General features: G+C 58.6%; 4 protein-coding genes across 4 annotated transcripts; 3 read left to right on the plus strand and 1 right to left on the minus strand.

The window, feature by feature from the left end:
* Window positions 1-7507: 7507 nt before the first annotated feature.
* BJ171DRAFT_496585 (uncharacterized protein) lies at window positions 7508-9489 on the minus strand. Its single transcript, XM_053110208.1, has 6 exons — window positions 9194-9489; window positions 8883-9094; window positions 8390-8517; window positions 8108-8240; window positions 7912-8009; window positions 7508-7757 (listed from the first exon to the last, which is right to left on the minus strand). The coding sequence occupies exons 1-6, from the start codon at window positions 9435-9437 to the stop codon at window positions 7697-7699; spliced, it is 876 nt and encodes a 291-aa protein (XP_052968763.1). The 5' UTR covers window positions 9438-9489; the 3' UTR covers window positions 7508-7696.
* A 43-nt stretch (window positions 9490-9532) lies between these two features.
* BJ171DRAFT_17319 (uncharacterized protein) lies at window positions 9533-10326 on the plus strand. Its single transcript, XM_053105986.1, has one exon. It carries the CDS (start codon window positions 9629-9631, stop codon window positions 10226-10228), a length of 600 nt encoding a protein of 199 aa, XP_052968764.1. The 5' UTR covers window positions 9533-9628; the 3' UTR covers window positions 10229-10326.
* A 40-nt stretch (window positions 10327-10366) lies between these two features.
* On the plus strand, window positions 10367-16792 carry BJ171DRAFT_496590 (muts domain V-domain-containing protein). Its single transcript, XM_053110209.1, has 26 exons — window positions 10367-10631; window positions 10844-10885; window positions 11027-11111; window positions 11234-11379; window positions 11484-11594; window positions 11724-11813; window positions 11948-12071; window positions 12216-12290; window positions 12440-12498; window positions 12635-12755; window positions 12835-12948; window positions 13080-13141; window positions 13261-13458; window positions 13630-13744; window positions 13861-13916; window positions 14046-14135; window positions 14224-14395; window positions 14610-14673; window positions 14765-14826; window positions 14936-15031; window positions 15222-15286; window positions 15404-15571; window positions 15678-15769; window positions 15926-16200; window positions 16357-16397; window positions 16530-16792. Exons 1-26 carry the CDS (start codon window positions 10530-10532, stop codon window positions 16713-16715), a joined length of 2811 nt encoding a protein of 936 aa, XP_052968765.1. The 5' UTR covers window positions 10367-10529; the 3' UTR covers window positions 16716-16792.
* Window positions 16793-18272: 1480 nt separating this feature from the next.
* On the plus strand, window positions 18273-20973 carry BJ171DRAFT_17467 (uncharacterized protein). The gene is made up of 2 exons (XM_053106001.1): window positions 18273-18536; window positions 19287-20973. Exons 1-2 carry the CDS (start codon window positions 18426-18428, stop codon window positions 20916-20918), a joined length of 1743 nt encoding a protein of 580 aa, XP_052968766.1. The 5' UTR covers window positions 18273-18425; the 3' UTR covers window positions 20919-20973.
* The last annotated feature ends 277 nt before the right edge of the window (window positions 20974-21250 follow it).

Below are 21250 nucleotides of genomic sequence, written 5' to 3' on the forward strand. Positions count from 1 at the left end.
ATCGCATCGCACTCCATCGCACTCCTATCTCACCCCGTCCTGTCTCCTATTGCGCTCCATCCTGCCGCCTATTGCACTCCATCTCATGCTGCATCATTCTGTCTCCATAGCACGTCATATCATGCTTGTTCACGCCATTGCGTATCGGGCCGCCCCAACTCTACTCTGATGTCACCCCCCTCCTATCGCATGGAGTACGCACCGTCGCCTCCAGGTGTAGCCCGGTGCATCGCATTAGATAAGATTAAATACTTTCTCTGTCTCGAACAGCATATCGTGACAGTCTATCTCCCACTCCGCACTTTAGGCCCGGCCGGGCCCGCCACGGCCCGAGGAGGGCTAGCGGGCCGTCAACTCCACCGGACGATAATGGCGGCATTGACCCAACCCAACCAATCTCGAGGCCAAGTCCCTCGCAATAGTCGCTCTTGGCTGGCTTCTTCGCCTCCCTCTCTCGGCGGATCGTCCCTCGAGGGAAACTCAAATCTGGAGCCGGCTGCCAGCTGCGGGAGGAGGAGGAGGAGGAGGAGGAAGAAGGGAAGCGAAGCGGCAAACAACCTCCGCCCCTGAACCAATCGGCGACATGGCCGCTGCCACAGTCAGCGGCCACCAAAACCAATGCAAGGCATGCCAGAGCGGAGGAGATTGACGCTCGCTGGCCCAGCGAGGTCTTTCAGCCCCATGTCGAGCAAGACTGGCTTGGGCGAGGGCACCAGACAGCCGAGAGCAGCGGCCGATGAAGGAGAAAAACGGCCTCAGGCCCGCCACTGGGCCATTGCTGTTGATAAGGGGAGGCATACGTAGGAGGGAAGGCGTTGCTCCGGCACTGCAAATGGGCGGGGCACTTTGGGGAGGAGGGTGAACCGCCGCCTGGGCGGGAACTGCAAGCGGGCCGACGAGGGACGAGGGACAATGGACGACGCTCGAGGCATGTGGCTGGCAATCCGGGCGGGAGATGCAGAAGGCGACGGGGAGAAGGGGTGAGACGAGTGGGAATCGACGACGAGGGAGGATGTGCGATGGTGGGAAGCGTTCTTGTCCCAGACTGGTCCTGGTCGCAGGAGACATGATCGGCCTGCAAGGCGAGCATTTGTGGTCATGGCCATATTGGGGTGGGTGGTTGCATCTGATCATGGTTGCATCTGTGATCATGGCAGTATCTGATCATGGTTGCATCTATGATCATGGTCACATCTGATCATGGTTGCATCTATGGCCCAAGCTGCATCTGATCATGGTCGCATCTGGGGCCGTGGTCGCTCTCTGGCCGTGGGTCCTAATCGGACCTGCCCCGTCTCGATACCTGGCGAGCGTCCCAACGGCAGCAGCGGTCGCTGGATCCAGCAGCTCTGCAACAATAGGACCCTCCCCTTTCCTCGGCGAGGATCTCCAGCGCAGCGGCCCAGGGCGAGCACAGCTTTCGCCGCCCAGCTGCCTGTCTGGCCCACCACCGTTCTCTCTGCCCGCCCATCACGTCATAGCATTGCAGTGACGAGAGCGCGGAAGGTGAACCCCTCCAAGACGATATGCGAGCTGCGATCAGGCGGCTCTTGCATTGTCTGCGGCCCGGACGAGGCCGTGAATCGCATGCGGATCCGTTTGGCAGTGTCGTCGCCCAAGGTGCTGAGGGCATCTCTGTCCACAGTGCTCGGTCCACAGCGCTCACAGCCATGTTGCTGTCAACTCCCTCAAACATTATCTCGTCTGGATTGAGCACATCTACCGCCCTATCAGAGCTCGTCCGATTGCTTTTCCCACATCAGATGCAGTTCCTGCACCAATCCGAGGCATTGCTGAATCATGCCGGGTGCGCTTGTCATCCTACCAGCGTCTGCGTTTCCGTTCGGAAGCATCTCCTATCGTGACGGAAACCTATCCAGGGCATTATCGCCCAAGACATTCCCGCCCGGGATATCACGACAGTACTCGCATCTGAACGAGTGGTCGATCTGTCGTCCGCCAAGCAGCCTTTCGAGCAGCCCTCTTCCACGAGCGAGATCACCAGCCCAAACGCAGTGCACTTCTTCGGCCGGACCATCAGTTCAGCATATCGACCTCCTCGGTCGAGGGTTGCCCCAGGTACACCACCCCAGCCGATACCCCCCCCGACCCCCGTCGCACTCCGCCGCGGCATGGATGCGAGCGGACAGCCTGTTCCCGCCCTTGGGCGATTGGTGCAGCTGGCCGGAGCAACGCCGGCCAAGCGGTCGCCGTGATCGGCGAGCCCCGCTCCCTCCGCCCGGCTCCACCTCGCCTGTCCGTGGCCTTTATATCGGCCACGGCTGACCCCCCTCGCTCTCGCCCATCCACCGGGAAAACCCATAAAGCTGCTATTGGCAGACGCCATCCTCCAGCCTCGCCGGGATCTCAACCACTGTGTGTGTTTGGAGTCCTCCGTCCTCTGGCATCCACAGGCCACCCCCATCTGATCTTTGGATCCTTCCCGTCTGGTCTCCAGTCGATCCCCCCCCCAACTTGACCATATTCATCCATGATTCCTCCTCCTTTTGAACTTATAAACTCGCCCCTCAGGCCCTCAAGCCCGTTTGGCTTTTCGGTCTCGCGCAAGCCGCTGCAGCCGGGCGACTCCAAGGATATCGATGCTACCGGGCTCTCGCTGTTTCTGAACGACTTCAGCGTGCCTTCGTCGCGGCCGTGGGCACCCCCGCCTGCTACTACTCCGTGCAGTCTCTCGGCCCCAAAGGACCACCTTGCCGCGGTTACTTGCTATTCGCCCGCTCCAGGTACGTTCGATTCGCTCGAGGATATCAAGCCTCCATGCGGTTACTCCTGGTCAAGTGGATTCTCTGCACTTGACGTTCGCGTTGCCGATTTCAGTGAGAGTCAGTCATCTGGACAAACTGCCTCCCCGACCTCCCCAATCGAGCCTGTCCTGTTCGATGCATCTGATTCCCTCCCTGCCTGCTGCACGTACGAGCCCTCGTCAGGACCCCCTTTGCCAGGCCCGACAGCTTTGGGTGCTCACGAGCTTGTCGCCTCTATCTCTCCAGGCTATTCCGCTGGCGGCAACATCTTTGCCGGACACCCGTCGCTCGTCACCGAGACCAAATCGGAGGTAAGCTCGAGCCTGGCTCCTATTACCCCTCCAAGCCCATACTTGGGCTTCATTCCGCATCCCCGACCCATGAGCACCTATCAATCCCCACACTATCAATCCGCACACTACCAATCTCCACATCTCGCACCCGGCTTGTCCTCGTTTCCCACGCTCATACGCTCAACCACATATCTATCGCGTTCGGCTTTGACTGTCTCTGCCGTCGTCTCCCTCGCTTACCATAGCGTTCGGTATTCGTTTCTATTTCCACTCCCACTCCCATCTCCGCCTCCATCCCCTTTCCCACCGTATACCCTCTTGCCATCCTTCCCAGGAGGGCCGCTTTCAAGATATCCGCAAGCTGCATCGCGATTCGTTGCGCCCGTCGCCTGAAAAGAACTCGCGAGAGCATGCCCTGGAAACCGGCTGTCCTCCTGGTCGTCGACCCCTCTACGCCGAGCTCGAGCAGGAGCTGGCTCAAGAGTATCGCAAAGCCATCGAGCAGAACCTGACCGTGACCGCCGCGTTTTTGCTGACCCGGGCCAAGAAGCTGTTTTTCAAACTCTACCCCAACGAGGTCACCCCCGAGGGCGACACGGTCTTCAGGTTCTCGCCTCGATGGTTCGCTGCCTTCAAGAAGCGACATAACATCGACAAGCTCGGTCGCGCCGGCAACGGCAAGGGCGGGAGGCGCATCATCCAGTACATGTATCTGGGCAAGCACTCGCCCTCACCACCGCCTCCTCAGCGGACCACCAAACTCCGTGGGCCAGGCGACTCGACTCGCTCGGACACAAGGGCATTCCGACGCTCCAAGGACGGAGCCACAGCCGATCATTGCACTGGCTTGGAGCTGGATTCGTCTGTCGGGGGCAATGCCACCAAAGTCAACACCCCCGAGTCCCTTCCGCCTGACGGCAAGCTCTCGTTTGTAGGCGCCGATCCTTGCAGTGGCCACATAGCCTCCGTGACCAAGGTACGTGCTTTGGATACGCAGCGCATGGTCGAGCTCTATTTCTGGTCCGATCGCTGTCTCTACGTCTCCTCTGTGATACTCGCCGCTGTTATCGACCCCCCCCCTCAAACGCCCAAACAGCCGTGCGAAGCGCCTAATCCCGTATGTCATATCTCCGCGTCGCTCAGGCTGAGTTTGACAAACTCAGCTCGCTTCTCGAGTCCGCTCCGCATCCAAAGTGCGTCAGCAGCGACCGTCGCTTCTCATCGCACTCGCCCACAGCCAAGGATGAATCTAGCAACAGGGTGCTGCAGCAGCCTCTGGCATCCGCGAACGGTGCAGCCACCCGCACAAAGGTCGACCTGATATCTCCCGGGGCGTTTGGCGGCTTTCTTTCGGGCTCGCCCGTATCCGCTCGCGGCCACAGTGTTTCTGCCAACGATGGCTTCTTCAACGATGCGATGGGCTCGGCCTCGTCGACCCTCAAGACTCGCAGCACATCGGCCATCACCACGTTCCTTGGCCACACCCGCTACGCAACCGCGCCCGTCGGTTCCTCGCGAAGTATCGATCAAGTCTTTGTGAACCAGCCACAACCACAATCACAGCCGCAGACTCCGCACTTTGGCGCTCTGGACTCGTATACTGCGGGCCAGCCCGGCATCGTACTCGGGCTCCATACCAAGGGGAGCTCCACTGGCTCCGTAAGTTCTCAGCGCTCGTCGCCGATCGGCAGAAACCATCCGGGCAGCTATCCAGGCAGCCACCCAGGCAGTCAGCTCACGAGTCCAGTGGAGGCGTATCTCCAGCCCAAACAATCACATTCGTCCCAGCTACCGCCGCCACCGCCGTCAGGCCCGGCCCCACAACGACACCTGGATCTGTATCGCGGCATCTACGGCAGGCGATCTTCACTCCAACTCGATCCCGATGGGCAGTTCGCCGTCCAAGTGACCTACCCGTCACTGTCATCGCCTCCGGGTCCCATGTGGCTGGACCACGGCAATTCCGACCCAAGCAGGCACTACTCCAGTCGCTACATGTCGGGCTTTTACTCACAGAACGCCCCCGGCTATCCGAGTCAGCAGGTAATGCATCTCCTCTGATACTGGCTTTGTGTGTTTGTCGGTTGCTTGGCTACAATCGGTTGAGCACTGCGGCTGTCGGCATTTTCGGAGCTTGTCGGCGCATCCGCCGAAATCGGCTTCGATCTCCATCGTTTCAGTTCGCCCGCAAGCACCTTCTTCTGAGCACACCTTGCTCTGTACATCGCGCAGCTCACAAGAGCATCGACACACGGATGTGGCACTTATATGGCTTACCTTCCCCACCAACTGCAGCCTTCCTTGGTCATGGATGGCGAAAAATGCGTGCCGTGCATCCCATCCACTCCTCATAGCGTGTCCTATCTCTCAATGTCCGCGCCGACTTCGGTCTACAGACCCACACCCGGTGCCCTTGGCCAGCCCGTTTCCAAGATTGAACTCCATACCACCTTGCCGCTTTCGCTCCCGCGAGACTCTCCCAAGGCCGCCCTGGTCGGCGTCAGCAGCGATACAGGAGCAACATCAGGCGCTCGAAGCCAGTCGGCCGAATCTACACACCATGTGGCAGCAGGCGATGCCATGCGCGAGGCTCGGACTAGAACCTCAAGTCAGTACACCGATCCTTGCCTTGGCGACGTCTCAGGCGATGCCACGACACCCATGGATCACTTGCATCGTCTGAGTCCCGCCCAGACCAATCCAAGCCCCGAGCACACCTACGCGAACTACCCCAACCTCGGACAGGCCTCCAATGCGGTCCTGAGCGAGTCTCCGCTGCCGCTCAGCTCACCATTCCAGCTGCTTCCGACTCCACAGTCGCCGCCGTATCACTGCGCTCACAGCGTCACATCGCTCTACAGCCCGCTCCTGGGTCCCAGCATTGTAGTGCCCTTTCCGTTCGTTTCGTCGGACCTAGTTGTGCCTTCGTCGACAGCCTCGTTTGGACACCAGTCTTATGCAAAATACGGCGATAGCAAGGCTGCTGAGGAGCAATCCGCGAGACAACACAGAAAATGGGCCGACCAGTACCATCGCAGCTACCACTCGACCCGCTCCGAGTCTCCGACCCAGCCCACTACTCTGTCAATGTCGCCGATCGACACCGAGGATCGCAGCAAAAGAATGGATCCGTTTCCGACATTCACGACGGGTGGCACCGCCACTGAGCTCAGCTCCTGCTCTGCGACAATGAGCACCGATATGCCCGGAGCAACGACACTCTCATCCGCCGGCATGACCCCATCCATGCGCTCTGTCCCAGCCTTCTCGGCCTCGGACCCTATATTCTCCCATCTATACGGCCCGTCGCTCACGACAATGCAAGTGTCGTCCACAGCGATGTCGCAGGGACTGCTTGAGCCCGGACCCATGGGCACGCCCTATCCGATCTACGTCGACAACTCGCTCAAGGACATGCCAGCCGTGATTCCGTCCCAGCTGGGATACTCTCCGATGGAACTGTCGACCTCATACTCGACCCCGTCGTCTACCGCCCACGAAGCCAAGACAGACCGTGGACGGCCCTAAGCTGCACCGCTCTGCCCTCGCGACCCAACAAACTCCTCCATCATCCTTGGCCCTATGCCCATCAAGCACTAAACTCATTCTCTTTGACTCTCTCTCTCTCTCTTGCCGCGGGGCCTTTTGTGTACTAAGCAGCGGCTATTCCCGACTTCATCCTTCCGGCTGCACACTCCCAAACCTCATCATGCCATTTCCTCTTATTCCAACAGCACAAATATCCCTTCCGAGGGGGCTAATCTTCAATCCCATACCCCTACTACCTTGTGAATTCGACTGCTTTTCGGTGGAAGTGCTACAGCTCCCCGTTATGTTTACCACCTTGAAGCCGGCAACGCAATGATGACTTTGCTCTTGCTCCCGGCCTCACTCTGGAGCGCATCCCCCCTCCCTCTTTGTACATTCCTTCCTTTTCCTCCCCACCCCACACTCCTTTCAATTCTTTGTGCATTCTTTTGATTCTTTTTGGAACTATTCAGCAAATTAATCTTTGCAATTTCCACCGCCATCTCTCTTCAAACTGGGCTCAAACTTCACGAGAAGCTGGCACCCTGTCCTTCTCCCAAGCCCGTCTGTATCCTACGTTCATTGGTTTTTATCACAATTGCCCATCTCAGTAGCTTGCCGTTTTCTTTCTCGGTGTTGAATTCTTCTTCTATAGCCGCTCTCTGGCGCTCAAATACCTTCAACCCGCTCCGCCGCCATCCAGACAACGCCGGGCAAACACAAGCGGTCAAACAGCAACCCGCAATGTCCACAAGCACGAAATGCGCTTTGCCCTTGACTCGACAGGCCGGTGCCCTCCGGATACAATCACCCAAATCAAGTGGAATGGGCAGGGCTTTCCAGTGAATCTTTCTCTCAGTGTGCTGGCTGCTCGTTGGGACGCTCTGCATCCAAACAATCGCCCCGTGTGCCATCGAGAGGATAGTGCGCTTGCAGAATAAGCAAATATATATTGAATCCCAAGTGCTTCTTTGGAAAGGGAGCGGTATTCGCACACACAAAAAACAGGCTGTGCACTCGCCAGGATACTGCTACGCACTACGGAAGCAGCAGGAACGGCAGCAGTAGCGGACAGCCGACCGCAAGCGGTGGATATGAGGCTGCAGGCCATCAGTACAGCGCAATCGACTCCTCCTCGGCACTGTTTCGGCCGAACCACAGGACCATAGAGCTGAGTGTTCCCAAAGTGGAGCACGGCGATTGATTCCCATTCGATCGACGAGACCAAGCACAGACATATCAGATAAAGTCAGTGAACGAGTAGAGCGTGTGGACAGGGCTATCTGCGATCGTAACAGGAATGGCGGCACCGACGATGAATGTACCTGGCAAAGATCAAGACGTTTTGAACAATGACCGAGTAGCCAAAGTAGAAGGCATCGCCTTCCATGCCCGTCAGGACGTACTTGACAACCGTGATGCCCTGAAGATGGCGAGCCCATCCACGACGATCGAGTTAGCTCGAGCCAGATGTGTATGTACGCATTGTGCGATGTTCATCGTCTGGTGGCTCATGCTTACCACGGCTCCACCGAGAGCGCCCAGGGCCATTGCGATGCCCATGAAGGCGCACAGGCGGGCCTTGTAAGCGCTGTTTGAGTTGCCAAAGGAAAACTCGTCGCCATTGAGTGCTGAGCTGTCGATCAGATTCACACTTGGCACGGCGGGAATAAGGCGGAAGGAGGGGGGCAGAAAAATGACCAAATGGACAATCGAGGTTGAGTACACATTTGTATGACGCCGCCAGCATTCAGGCGAGCGGGGGGGTCTTCAGCATGCCCAGGGGAGCCTTCCGCTGCTTACATGATCAGCGAGAGTGTCGACAGGATGCCGGGGACATAGTCCTCGAATCGGATTTCATTCGGGAGCGAGGGTTCGCGTGTGGATGCATAGACGACGCCGTCGATGAATGCCCACCATCCAAAGGCAAACTGGGAAGGATGTGAAGCAAAGAGGATGCACAGAGGAATCAGTCGTCGGCCCGGCGGTTGGACCGGTCGCATGCGAGAAAATGCGAGGCCATGCTTAATTTCTTCACGGCTGCAAGTCGAAGAGTTGGCTTTGGCTGATGCCATTCAAACGCTGGCAGATGGCCTGGATCTGCTGAGACGGCGACATGATCCATCGGAATCGGATATTGGACAGGTGCCGATAGACAGCGGCTGCATCTGGCGATTGTATCTGACGATTGCATCTGGCGGTGTCGCCGTGGCTCTATTGCTCAGAGGCTACTGCCAGCGAGGACGAAGCCGGCCGTGAAACAGCAGGGTCGACGGAGCAGCAATGGCAAGCTTACCAGGGCTCCAGCGGCGTAACCAGCAAGCTCCTTTCTGGACGGAAACGGGAAGAACGAGCCGAGCTGCTGCAGGAGCGGGATGCAGCAGGTGCAGTAGAACGGCGAGTTGTGCTGGCGGACGGGCGGGGTGGGACGATGGAAGCTGCTGGGAGCCGACGGATCGAGCGACAGAGGTTGATATCGGGGCATTTTGGGTTGAACCGACGATGAGGCTGGGCGAGGCGAGTGCGGAGACGATGGAGGATGCAAGTGAGCCGGCAGCGACGAGAGAGCAGACGGGCGGCAATAGAGCGGGATCCGGCAGGACTCACCGACACGAACAAACGCTCCGGATGATAACGACAGAGGGCAGATGGAGCCAGAGATGGCGGATGTCCAGGGTGGAGAGCGGCGGCTGAACGGGACGGGCTTGTTCTCGCTTGGCGGAACCGAGAAGGCCGGCCGGGCGGCAAACTGGCTGTCGAACTGGTTGCCGAACTGGTTGCCGATCAAGACCACCATGAACCACCGCGAAGAGGAATCGCTCCTCTGGATCAAGGCCCTGGCACAGGCCATCGACCGTCTGCCCCGGTCTGTGGACGAGCTCGACGACGACCATCTCAAGCAGTCGGTATTCGACCATCGCCTCCACCGTCATCTTGACTGCACGCTTTCCCGTCCAGCAAAACTAACCGCCCTGTGCTCGGCAGGATATCGTTTTGGGCAGGACCGCAGCTGGCGCTGGACGCTCTGGACATCCTGGACAAATGCCCCGATTCAGGTGCCGCAACGCTGAGAGCAATCCCCCAAACCAAGAGTGCAAAGGCGTTGATGTGATTTTGTGTCTTTCTGATGAGCATTTTGTTTCTGCGTCTTGGGCCGGCAGTGACCAAGGTGTTGTCACCCGAGGGCCGCTTCTTCTTCAAGGTTGGTGGTTGCAGTCGTCCCTAGTCAAGAGTGGTGTCCAACGCTTTGGCATGTTGAAGCTGGGTCGTCTATATAGAGCCCCACACTTATCGGTGCTGCTGCATGCTGGCTGCCACAGGTCACCGAGTCGTCCGGTGGAGCGGCAGCGGATTCGACACACTTGGTGCTGCTGGGCTCGCTCTACTGCAGCTGTCGCTCGGATCCAAAGACGCCGGCCGATCAAACCAGCCTCCCGATATGCTCCCATGCCCTGGCGTGCATGCTGGCTGTCCGCCTCGAGGCCTTTGCGACCGATACGTGCTCGCTGGAGGACTATGCGGTCCAGGTGTTCCTGCGGGTGTAGATGCTGGCTGCTTGCGGGAGTGGTCGTCAGCCTGCAGCTACTGTCGATGAGAGCTGCCCTGATCGAGGCAAGGTCCCTCTGTTTCCGTCGCTGCTGATTGAGACCTGGGACGCACTCTCGCTCCCGAATGAAACTGGTTCTTGAGCGAAACTGGTCCTGGCCCTTGAGCGAAGCCAGACCCTGGCCTGTGCAATCATTTGTCCAAAAATGGCGATGCCTCCCGCTGCGCAGCATCCCTGGAGCGATCTGCTTTGCCCAGACCCCCGCATCGTCCGCCCAGCACCGTTCGTTGGCCTGCATCCATCTCGATCTGATCGACTCGTCGCCAGACCAGTCCGTAGCCGATTCCTCGAACTCGATACCAGACCCGCCGCCAAACATCCGCGCCACTGCCAGAGATGGAAGAGTCTGCGTCGTCCTCGAAGCTGGATCGCCCCGAGCTGTCGCTCGACAAGTCGTCGGAGCAGGGCTTTTGCTCATTCTTTACTTCGCTGCCTGATGTGCGTCACTTTGTGCGGGTGCTGTCGGCTATCTGTGTGTCGCAGCATCCATATTCCCTCGGGCAACGCGGGGCTCATTCGCAGGGACACACTTCCTCTCCTCTATCTGGAGCGATATCCTTGTGACTAACGAGCTCATTCCCTCCACCGACGAATGAACGGATATCTCCCTCAACCGACCTCCGAACTATCTCGGCTGTCGGTGTCTGCAGAAAGCCGAGAACACTGTCAGGCTGTTCGAGCGCAACAACGGGGTAGGGCCATCGGTCACCAGCAAGTGGCCTCGGCCGGTCTGGGCCATCCGCATCGCCAATCACATTGCCCAGCCACACTGGCCCTGTCGACCCAGCTCCTCCGAGCCGCGACATTGTCATTGACGGTCCTGTTTGTTGCAGGACTACTATTCTGTCCACGGCGACGATGCACACTTTGTCGCCCAAACGATCTACAAAACCAGCTCGGTCATCAAATATCTTGGAGGTACCAAGTCTCCGATGCGCACCCAGATCGATCGACTCTGGCAGGAGGCTCCGTGGTCCAGACGCTCCAGGATCGGCACAGCCCGCTAACCTGCTCTCTGCTTCGGCAAACTTGGCAAACAGGTGGAGACGGGCTCCCGAGCTGCACCATGTCCAAGCTTACGGCTAACGTGCTGTTGAAGGACCTGCTCCTCGCCAAGCTCTATCGAGTCGAGATCTGGGGCAACACTGAGGCCAGAAAGGGCGGCTCCTGGAAGATTGTCAAGCGGGTATGTTCGCGAGCGTTCCGAGAAGGCGTTCAGTTCCGCATGGGCGCCGAGTCGCACGGCATCGGATAGAGCTCTAACGACGCTGTCTGGTTATCAAACCACAGGCCTCGCCTGGAAATCTGCAGGACATTGAGGACATGCTCTTCTCCAGCAGCGAGATTTCGTCCTCTCCGGTTGTCATGGCAGTCAAAATCGAAATCACGACCGATCAAAAGGTATGGCTCGGCCCTCCCCACCCCTCGTGCTCCTACCAAGCGATGGCGACACCACCGCGATGTGATATAACGACTGCGGTTCCGCCACATCCGCAGCGAGACTCACATCTATGATTGCTTTTCCGTCAGCTCGTCGGAATAGCTTACACGGACGCCACCACAATGCTCACCCTCGGCGTGGCCCAGTTCATCGACAACGACACGTTTTCAAACCTGGAGGTGGGTTTGGGCTGCAAGAGCCCGAGCGATGATCACATTCATGAGTGGGGCTGCGAAGCACGCACAGTCTGCACAACGATGCGCATTCGCTAAAATATGCTCCCTGTGATGGCTATGCCGCGTCGCTTCCTCAGGCCCTGCTGATCCAGCTGAGTGTCAAAGAGTGTCTCATCGCCGACGAGCCCTCGAGCTACCACAGCAAGAAAGTCAATGCCATCCTGGAGCGATGCGGCATCATTGCGACTCTTCGAAAGAGAGGTAACGTGTGCCCGAGCACTGCCCGAGCACAGTCCGAGCACAGTCCGAACCAGGACGGCCGGCGCTCCATAGCAACGCCTCCACATTGCTGAGTTCTCCTTGGCGGAAAGGCTATAACACGCACGATCTGGGTTTCGACCGCAGGCGATTTCCTCGGCAAGGATGTGGAGCAGGACCTGAACCGTCTCTTGTGTGAAGAAACAAACGTGGCAGCTCGACGTGAGTTGCAGCAGAGACTGTCTCCCCCCCCCTCCATATCTGTGTTTGTCCGGGCCGATCCATATGCCCTTCACCGATATGCTCGGGAGCCGTGTGTGTTCTCTCTACTAATATCACACACGAATACGCATGTGCGCACGCTCTTCTAGCCGAGTTTGAGCTCAAGGTTGCAATGGCCTCTGCTGGATGCTTGATCAAGTATCTCAGTGTAAGGCTTGGGTGCAGTTCTCATCTTCTTCCCAGCACATTGATGGCCTTGGGGACATCACACGACATTGAGCCGCTATGCTGTAGCCAGGGGGGAATCAAAAATAACCCTTGCCCCGATCGTCGCTGCTGCTCAGCTGATGAGCGACCCAGGCAACTTTGGCCAATACAACCTGGAGCACCACGACCTGTCGCAGTACATGAGGCTGGATGGATCCGCCGTCAAAGCTCTCAACATCATGCCCGGCCCTCACGATGGTAGCTGCTCTGTTCTGTCGGCTCTGCCTCTGTGTCCAGTTCGCACTGGCTCTTCCACTCATCAAACACCAATCTTTAGGGTCCAACAAGAACATGAGCCTTCTCGGACTCCTCAACAAATGCAAGACAGCCCAGGGCTCTCGTCTGCTCGCCCAGTGGCTGAAGCAGCCGCTCATGAACCTCGAAGACATCCGTAAGCGATGCGCTGAATCATTTCGCAGTGCTCGCCGAGGGGTGTCGCTGCTGGAGCGTAGAGGGATGAACGTGTCAGCGCAGCCATGCCACTAACACAACGTGTGTGCACTTGTTGCCTTTGCGTCAAAGACCACCGACACGATATTGTCGAGTACCTGATCAACAACACCGAGCTTCGGCAGTCCCTGCAGGTGAGCCGCCACGGGCTCTCGTTGTCTCGTCTGGCAGCCCTCATCGGCGCATGATATCGGGTTTGGTATTGGTACTGACTTTGGCATTGGCACTGGCACACACGCTCTCTGGCATCCAGGAGAGTCTCAAGAGCTTCCCAGATCTTCACCGTCTTGCCCGCCGACTCCACCGCGGCAACGCCAGCCTGCAGGACGTGGTGAGAATCTACCAGGTCATCGTCAGTCTCGAGAAGCTCAAGGACGAGCTCGAAACCCAGTGCTTCGGCGACGATCCCCAGACCGAGCTGATCAACAGCACCTACACCGAGCGTATCAAGGTATCAGACTCTGCGCAACATGTGACATACGACTTGTGTATCTGCAGGGGAGACAGGGAGCGGCCAAACGAAGCACATCTGTTGGTGGGGCGTATTTGTGCCCTGTCTGGAGGCGTTCCTGATCTCCCTCCGTGTGTATGTGCTTTCAATCTCACACGGCCGTTCAAACAGGAGCTTCTGGGGCACATCATCAGGCTCAAAACCCTGATCGAGTCTGCTGTCGATCTCCAAGCCGCCGACAGCCACTCGTATATGATCCGGCCCAGTTTCGAGGGGGCGCTGCAAGGTGAGTGGGGGATTTCTGGCCCCCTTGCCGTCATGAGACTGGTGCGGTTCAGGCTAGGCCCGACCGGGCCCACCCGCCCCTGCCTCACTGAAACTCACCGCTATCCTTCCTTCCAGAGATGCGCGATAAAATGGACCATGTTTCGGACAACATTTTTCCTGAGGTCACGAGGGTATGTCGGCTCTGGACAGCACCGACAGCGATCGCGACAGCATATGCGCTGACATTGTTAATCACCCCTCGCTTTCCCACACATCCGTGCCTCCTCACTTGCTCCTCCCCAACGCTGCTATGTTGACAGGTCGCTGATGATTTGGGCATGGAGCTGGACAAGAAACTCAAGTTTGAGCAGAGCAGCCAGTACGGCCATCATCTGCGGCTTTCGAGAAACGTAAGCTGTGGCCCGATTGCGTTTCCTGCGGACGATGACAGCATCTCGGCCGCAAATGTCTGACATAGGTTTGCCTATCGCCTTCCAGGACGCCAGCTCCATCCGCGGCTCGCGCTCCTATATCGAACTGTCGACACAAAAGGCCGGTGTGCTCTTCACAACCCCGACACTCAAGAAGCTGAGCGCAGACTATTACAGCTACCTCGAGCAGTACGAGACGCTCCAGCAGGAAGTTGTGAAGAAGCTGATCGAAGTTACAGGTACGCTGCGACGATGGCATCAGCCGGCTTGTGCGCTGTGCTGCTGGTTATGGCCGGGGACTGTCGCAGCACGCTCCGTTGGCAGCTTGATGCATTTCGAGTGGGCGAAGGTAGGGGAGGCTCGAAACGATCGCGTATCCGCTCGCTCATTGGACTGCCGCTCAATCCTCTGGTCCTGCAATCGCTCGGCGATGGCTTATCGGCGCTCGTCTAGTCACATACAACTCGGTGCTCGAGCACCTGAACCAGCTCGTGGCCCATCTCGATGTGTTGCTCAGGTGCGTATCGCATGCAAATCGGTCCTTTGATGCCACATGCTCCCAAAGCGCCTTGTAAGCCTGGTGTGCTGATGCAAGATGTGCACTGCAGCTTTGCCCATGTGTCGCTGCACGCGCCGACCCCATATACTCGTCCCAAGCTCACGCCTACAGGTACGTGCGGCTCGAGCTCCTGTCAGACTAGACGAGTGATGATATTCTATGTGCTGATGTCGCTTCATGCGGCTGCATCTGTATTTGCATTTGCTGATTGGGGCAACAGGCGAAGGCAACATCAAGCTGCTGGCATCGCGCCACCCATGTCTGGAAATGCAGGATGGTGTATCGTTCATTGCGAACGATGTTGTCCTGGAGCGAGGTATGTACCAAGGAAGGATTGTTTTGCTGATGTGCATCGATGTGAGAATGCGAGTGAGAGCCTCTTGCGAGTGAATACGTGGCTGAGAGCCATGACGACCTGAGTGAAGTCGGATGGATGGTCAAGTCCACTAACCAAGCTGCGCGGCGACGACGTGGGATCGGGCGGGGGGGGATATTGGACTGTCTAGGCACAAGCGAGTTTCAGATCATCACTGGACCCAACATGGGCGGCAAGTCGACGTACATTCGACAGGTGAGCGATGCTACCGAATTGGTGCTGTACTTGTCGATCGCTTGAGATGCACGGCTGGCGACTCACTCACTCACGACCTGTCCTTGTGATTCCCACCCCCCATCCGGCTGTCATCAGATTGGCGTCACGGCCTTGATGGCCCAGATCGGCTGCTTTGTGCCGTGTGACTCGGCCAGCCTCTGCTTGTTTGACTCGATCTTGGCCCGAGTCGGCGCCGGTGACAGCCAACTCAAGGGCGTGTCGACGTTCATGGCGGAAATGCTCGAGACTTCGTCCATTCTGAAGGTCAGACCTGGCTGTGGATGGAGAGACGGACGAGATTGTCGTTGAGGCCGACTGCTGTCGGGTGCTGATGTTTCCTTCCCTGCGACATTGCTCACGAACCTTGCAGGCCGCATCATCCAACTCGCTGATCATCATTGACGAGTTGGGCAGAGGCACGTCGACCTACGACGGCTTTGGGTTGGCCTGGGCCATCTCATGGTACGTGGCGGCAGAAGGGTGGGGGGCCAATTCCCCATCCCACCGCAAATGTGTTTGGATCCGGGGCTGATTGGCCGAGAGGGAAGGCGCATACACAGGAATATGGCCTGGGACTTCAAGTCAAGGCTGATATGCATTTCTTTGCGCAACACTCAGGCACATTGCCACGAAGCTGCGCTGCTTCTGCCTCTTTGCGACCCACTTTCACGAGCTGACGGCGCTCGCCGAGAAAGTCCCGAGCGTCAAGAACAAGCACGTCCAGGCAGTGACGGACGAAAACAGCATCACCCTCCTCTACCGGGTGCTCGATGGGTTCTGCGACCAGAGCTTTGGCATCCACGTCGCGGAGCTGGCAAAGTTCCCCGAGTCGGTTGTGAAGCTCGCCAAGCGCAAGGCCGCTGAGCTCGAGAACTTTTCAAGCGACGGCGAAGGTGCGATGCGATGCAATGCGATGCAATGCGATGGCTGTGAATCGCTGCAGCTGGTGTGGTGTACATGATGTTGGATGATGGGCAAGGGCGTGGGGACGCTGACACCGGCATTGACACTGACGCCGAGACTGGATGCAATTGGTGGTGGCTCGGCAGATCTCGGTCGCCCATGGAAGTGCTCCAAGGAAGATATTGAGGTACGATGGACCGGGCTGGGCTTGGGCTGGGCTTGGGCTGGGCTTGGATAGTGGCAGAGGTGGAGCTTCTTGGACTCGAGATACCCTCCTGCAGACTGACCGACTGACCGACTGACTGACTGAATGTCGCAGCACGGCAACGACCTGATCGAGCGGTTTCTCGGCGATCTGGCTCGCACACCGGGCTTTGACAAGCTTGGCGACAGCGAGGCCAATGCGGTGGTTGATGGCCTGCTGGACAAGTATGGGCCCGAGCTCAAGGAAAGCGCGTTCGTCCAGGAGATCATGGCCGAACTGTCGAGCAGAGAGCAGCGCTGAGGATGGGCCGGGGTTCCTGGCGCGGCAGCTTGGCCGAGACTGAACAGAGATCCCAACGACTGCAAGATGCATCGCGATTTGTCAGTTTGGGCGATGGCGGCCTTTCTTTCTTTGCCCGGTGTTGCTTCCTGGTGTTGCTGCTGATTCTGGTCCCAGTCACGGCTCTGGGGGACCAGGCTCTTGGCCATCAGACCAGGCAACGGCCGACCGGATTGGCCGACGCGGCCCAGTCCCGGCGCACAAGCACAGCCACGATGGTGATACAGCGGGTACAGCCACTGGCGTCAGCGAGGACAAGCCGGGAGGGGGAAGGTGCTGTCCAAACAAACGGGTCTGGCGCGCCCGCGGCGGTGGCGTTCGGCTGGGGTGGTGGGGAGCAGTGCACAGCGGGATGATGATAGAGCGGGAAGCTGATGATGATGATGATGATGATGATGATAGCGATGATGATGATGATGATTATGGTGATGGCGATGATGATGGGTAATGGACAATGGGATGGACAGCAGACTCGCGGGGACCAGACGTTGGGTGGGCGACAGTATCCCGCCGGGCTGCTCATGCCACCCAGCCCATGGACAGCATGCCACAAGATCCACGAGTCTGGCGGTGGTGGTGGCGGGTGCGATGGCGGTGGCTTGCAGACAGCCGCGCAATCGGCGAGGCGGGCAAGCCAGCAAACGCACGCAAAGGCAAGCAAGGACAAGCAAACGCAAGAGAGGGCGAATGGGCGGCGACAGCGCCGAAAAGCTCAAAAGCGCAGAGGACAGCAGCGCCGGGGGAGGCCAAAGGATCGTCTCCTCCAGACCGATCCCATCGAACGGCCTCTCTTCCGCGCAAGGTAAAGAGCCGCCATGGCTTGGCATGGCGGAGGGTTGGACGGCATAACAGCGACCGCACATCGGGCACAGGCACCGATACGGCAACGAGCGACAAAGGAGAGACTCACCCGCCATTTGCTCTATCGACAGCGGCGCTGCAAAGTGCGAAACGGCAAAGTGCGAAACTGCAACAGCGTCGACATCGACAAACCTTCACACCCGGACACGCCTCATAGACTTTCCGCATCCGATCCCAGACCGACCTCTTTGTGTGAGCCCATGTTGAATGCATGTTGGATGCATGTTGAGTGCATGTTGAGTGCATGTTGAGTGCATGCTGCATCTATCCATGTTGAGTGCATGTTGAGTGCATGTTGAGTGCATGTTGAATGGATGTTGCATCTATCCATCCCTTCACACCTGCATTGCTCACCGCCCGTTCTTCATCGCCGCTCTCGGTCCCGCACACCCTTCACAGCACCGCCGACTATTTATCAGCCACGCCCAGGTCTTATCATTCATTCGCACCAGGTAGTCTTTTGTGTCTTGCCACCGTCACCGCCTCCAGATGGGATGCGTTGTTGTTGTTGCTGCTGCTGCCGCCCTGCATCGGCTCCCTTGAGCATCATGCTGACCCGCCCCCATTGATCCCCGCAGCACATCGCTCCTCTTATTCCGTTGGCCGCCTTGCCGTCTCCCGACCCCATCCAAACCCCCAGCCACCGCTGCCTGTTTCCCAGTCCGTCAGGTAGCGTACAGGCTCAGCAGCACGGCATGGCCGTCCCTTAAACTGCTTTCCCTCCCCAGGCCGCTTGCTTTTTTTGGGGGGTCATTTGTTTGGCCTTGCGGGCCTCTGAGCAGACAGTGGTTGCTGGGACCAGAAGCGCCGATGCTTGTCTGTCCTCCACCCGGGCCGCACCGCTGTCTCTCTCTCTCTCTCTCTGCTTTTCAATCCGTCGATCCGTCGGTCCCTCTTGCGTGCGTCCAACATCACCTCCTGGTCTGTGCCATCATCGGCCCTGCTTTCTTTGGCCCTTGGGCAAATCCGCTCCTCGGCCGCCTTGATCTTCCTTCTTTTTTTGGCCAAACCTGGACCGCCGCGCTGAGTCATTGTGCTCAGGCATCCCGTATCTGCCGATTTTTGTCTTCCTCGGACCCTCCTTCCCTCCCTCTCCCCAGATCTTCCTGTCCTCGTCGCTGCCGCCGTCAGCTGCCATCTGCCTTTTGCACAGCTGCCATTCGCCTTTTGCACAGCTGCCATTCGTCTTTTGCACAGCACTCGTTGTCACGCACCCATTCTGCTCGGCTGCTTCTTGCCAGCCGCTCGTCTCCCAACGTGCTCCTATCGCGGCTCCCCCACCACCACCAACACCATCGCTGCTCCTTGCAGTGCATGAGCCCTGCTTCTATTTCAGACCCGCCGCCTATTTTTTTTTCTTCCTCACCTTTACCGCTCTTGCCTTTCATCCAAGTGTTGAGGGATCTGCGTTGCGTGCCCACAACCTTGCTCCTTGACCCTATCTCGCCTAGTCTCGTCGTTGCTGGCCATTGTTGTCGTTTCTTGTTCCTGCTCCTTGCCCTTGCCTGCTTCGACATCCTACCGAGGCGCCATTGATAGACTTGTTACCGTCGCCCAATTCACCTTTTTCTCGCAACCGATTCGCCTATTTCTTTCCCCACATATCCTCGGCAGTCTCTCTGCTTCCACTTACAGTCAGTCGTCCCGTTCGTTCGTTGTCATCGTCCACAGTCTCCCGTCATGGTCTCCAAAGTCGCCAGCACCCCTCCCGCATCTCCGGCACCAGTCTCCCGGCCTTCCTCCAGAGCCTCGGTCTCGCTCCGCACACAGCGATCCATCATCCGACTCGTTGAGCGGATTTCCGAAATCAAAACCTACTGGCGCAACAAGCTCATCAAGTTTGCCGAGGAAGACTCGATCGATGAGGAGGAAGAGGCCGGCAGTAAACCCCTGCCCGAGTGGACGGCGACCGAGAAATCTAGTCGCCAGCGTGCAGATAACAAAAAGACAAACTCGGTCTACTCCAACGGCACCCGATCTTCGAGCGTTCTCGAGCCCTCCAACCTCTCTCACACTGTCGCCGAGCAAGCCAGCAACAGCAGCTGCTCGGGTGAAGGCTCCTCCAGCGAAACCCTGTCGGATTCAAAGGTTTCCGAGCCGGCAGCCTCATCGCTCGATGCGGCCGAGCCGCCCAAGGCCAACAAGCGCAACCGAGTCTCGATCCACACGGCCCACAACACAACCTATCACATCAACCCAGAGTTCAATGCCGTCAAGAGCCCCCAGGATCACGAAGAGATGCGGAAGCTCAAGGCAAAGCATCGCCAGTCGCTGTCCGCCAGCATCCAGCCCGCCACCATCTATCCGAGCTCCGGCCCGTATCTGCTCTCGCCCATGGCTTCGTCGACGCCGGTCCTGATGTACTCTCCGGCGAGCCCTTCTCCCCAGGAGCCGCCCGCCATGGTGGCACCTCTGTCTGTCCCTGGGATCAGTGTCTCGGCTGCCACCGGCAATCCCACAGCTCCGGCCGACAAAAAGCGAAGGAGCCGCGTCGTTTCCACCATCGCTCCAGTTTATTCGTCCCCCGATGTCTCTCCCGAACCTTCGCCCCGACCCCCGTCGCCTGGCCAAGCCGACCCTCGCCGAGCCAGCGGCATGTTCGTCCGAGAAGCCGCAACGCCCGTGCACCCGATTCCTCCCTACGCCGCCGCCATCTTTGCCTCGGGCCGAGACCATTCGCTCGCCGTCAATCGTTCTGAGGATGAGCTCCGTCGCATCAAGCAGAGCCGGCGAGTGTCGTCGCCAGTCTTCCCGACCGGCGAGGCGCTCATGTACTACTACCCTGCCTACCCCCAGCCGATGCCCGCCAAGCCCAAGCGGCGATCGTCGGCCGTGCTACCCCGCGGCGACAGCGATCCGTCCCTGCAGGGCTCGGGTCGCCTCCAGGCTCCCGTTGCGGCGCCCAGCCCGCGCAACCACCGGTTCAGCAACAGCCACGGCGACAGCCAGCAACTACACCCTGCCTATCTCAGCCGGCCAACCCCTGGACAGGATCGTCGACTGAACCGCGAGCCGACCCCGACCGACGATGCTGAGGAAAACATCCCCCTGGCACTGTCGCTCGAGTTCAAGCGACTCTCGTTCACCCCTGTGACCCTGACCGAGCCCGCCATCACATCCGACCTTTCGCTTCGACAGCCGATACGCCTGGGAGCATCCAGACCGCCGAGCGGCGAGACGACACCCGCGGACGATGGAGAGGAGGATGTTCCCCTGTTCTTGTTGAAAAAGAGCACCGCCCCGACGGTCTCTATTCCCCCACTCGGCTCCGATCTGGTTATTGGAACACCGATTGTGGCCTAAAGCCCGTCGCCCAGCTCTGCTCTCAGCCGCTCAGCCGCTCTCAGCCGCTCTCAACAAGCCTTGAACGCCGCCTATTTTAATCATCTTCTGCACTCCTGGACTGCGTCTTCTCAAGCCCCCTCTGCACATCCGAGATCTCGCGGCTGTGTCCACAAGCCCCCTCCCTCCTTTTGTACCCGCAGCTCTTCTTGTTGCTGCCTCTGCGGTTGCTGTCGTCTCGACCGCCGCCTGCTGTATTGATCTACCCTGTTGACCCGACCCATCTGCTGTGTTGGCTTGTCTTTGTGATTTGGCATGTCAAAGTACGATCTCTGTGGGGCCTCCGCCACGGC

Source organism: Polychytrium aggregatum, assembly GCF_025602895.1.
Source record: "Polychytrium aggregatum strain JEL109 chromosome Unknown BJ171scaffold_10, whole genome shotgun sequence".
NCBI lineage: Eukaryota > Fungi > Chytridiomycota > Chytridiomycetes > Polychytriales > Polychytrium > Polychytrium aggregatum.

What these genes read in the sequence shown, in the direction of transcription:
- BJ171DRAFT_496585 (XM_053110208.1), bottom strand. Translation starts at nt 9,437, where the DNA reads ATGGCCTGTGCCAGGGCCTTGATCCAGAGGAGCGATTCCTCTTCGCGG. An exon ending in CGGAGCGTTTGTTCGTGTCG is followed by an intron (nt 9,095 to 9,193) that starts GTGAGTCCTGCC and finishes CGCCTCGCCCAG; the next exon opens with CCTCATCGTCGGTTCAACCC. An exon ending in GTTACGCCGCTGGAGCCCTG is followed by an intron (nt 8,518 to 8,882) that starts GTAAGCTTGCCA and finishes CATCCTTCCCAG; the next exon opens with TTTGCCTTTGGATGGTGGGC.
- BJ171DRAFT_17319 (XM_053105986.1), top strand. Translation starts at nt 9,629, where the DNA reads ATGCCCCGATTCAGGTGCCGCAACGCTGAGAGCAATCCCCCAAACCAA.
- BJ171DRAFT_496590 (XM_053110209.1), top strand. Translation starts at nt 10,530, where the DNA reads ATGGAAGAGTCTGCGTCGTCCTCGAAGCTGGATCGCCCCGAGCTGTCG. An exon ending in TGTTCGAGCGCAACAACGGG is followed by an intron (nt 10,886 to 11,026) that starts GTAGGGCCATCG and finishes TGTTTGTTGCAG; the next exon opens with GACTACTATTCTGTCCACGG. An exon ending in AGACTTCGTCCATTCTGAAG is followed by an intron (nt 15,572 to 15,677) that starts GTCAGACCTGGC and finishes CGAACCTTGCAG; the next exon opens with GCCGCATCATCCAACTCGCT.
- BJ171DRAFT_17467 (XM_053106001.1), top strand. Translation starts at nt 18,426, where the DNA reads ATGCTTGTCTGTCCTCCACCCGGGCCGCACCGCTGTCTCTCTCTCTCT. An exon ending in GCGTCCAACATCACCTCCTG is followed by an intron (nt 18,537 to 19,286) that starts GTCTGTGCCATC and finishes CATCGTCCACAG; the next exon opens with TCTCCCGTCATGGTCTCCAA.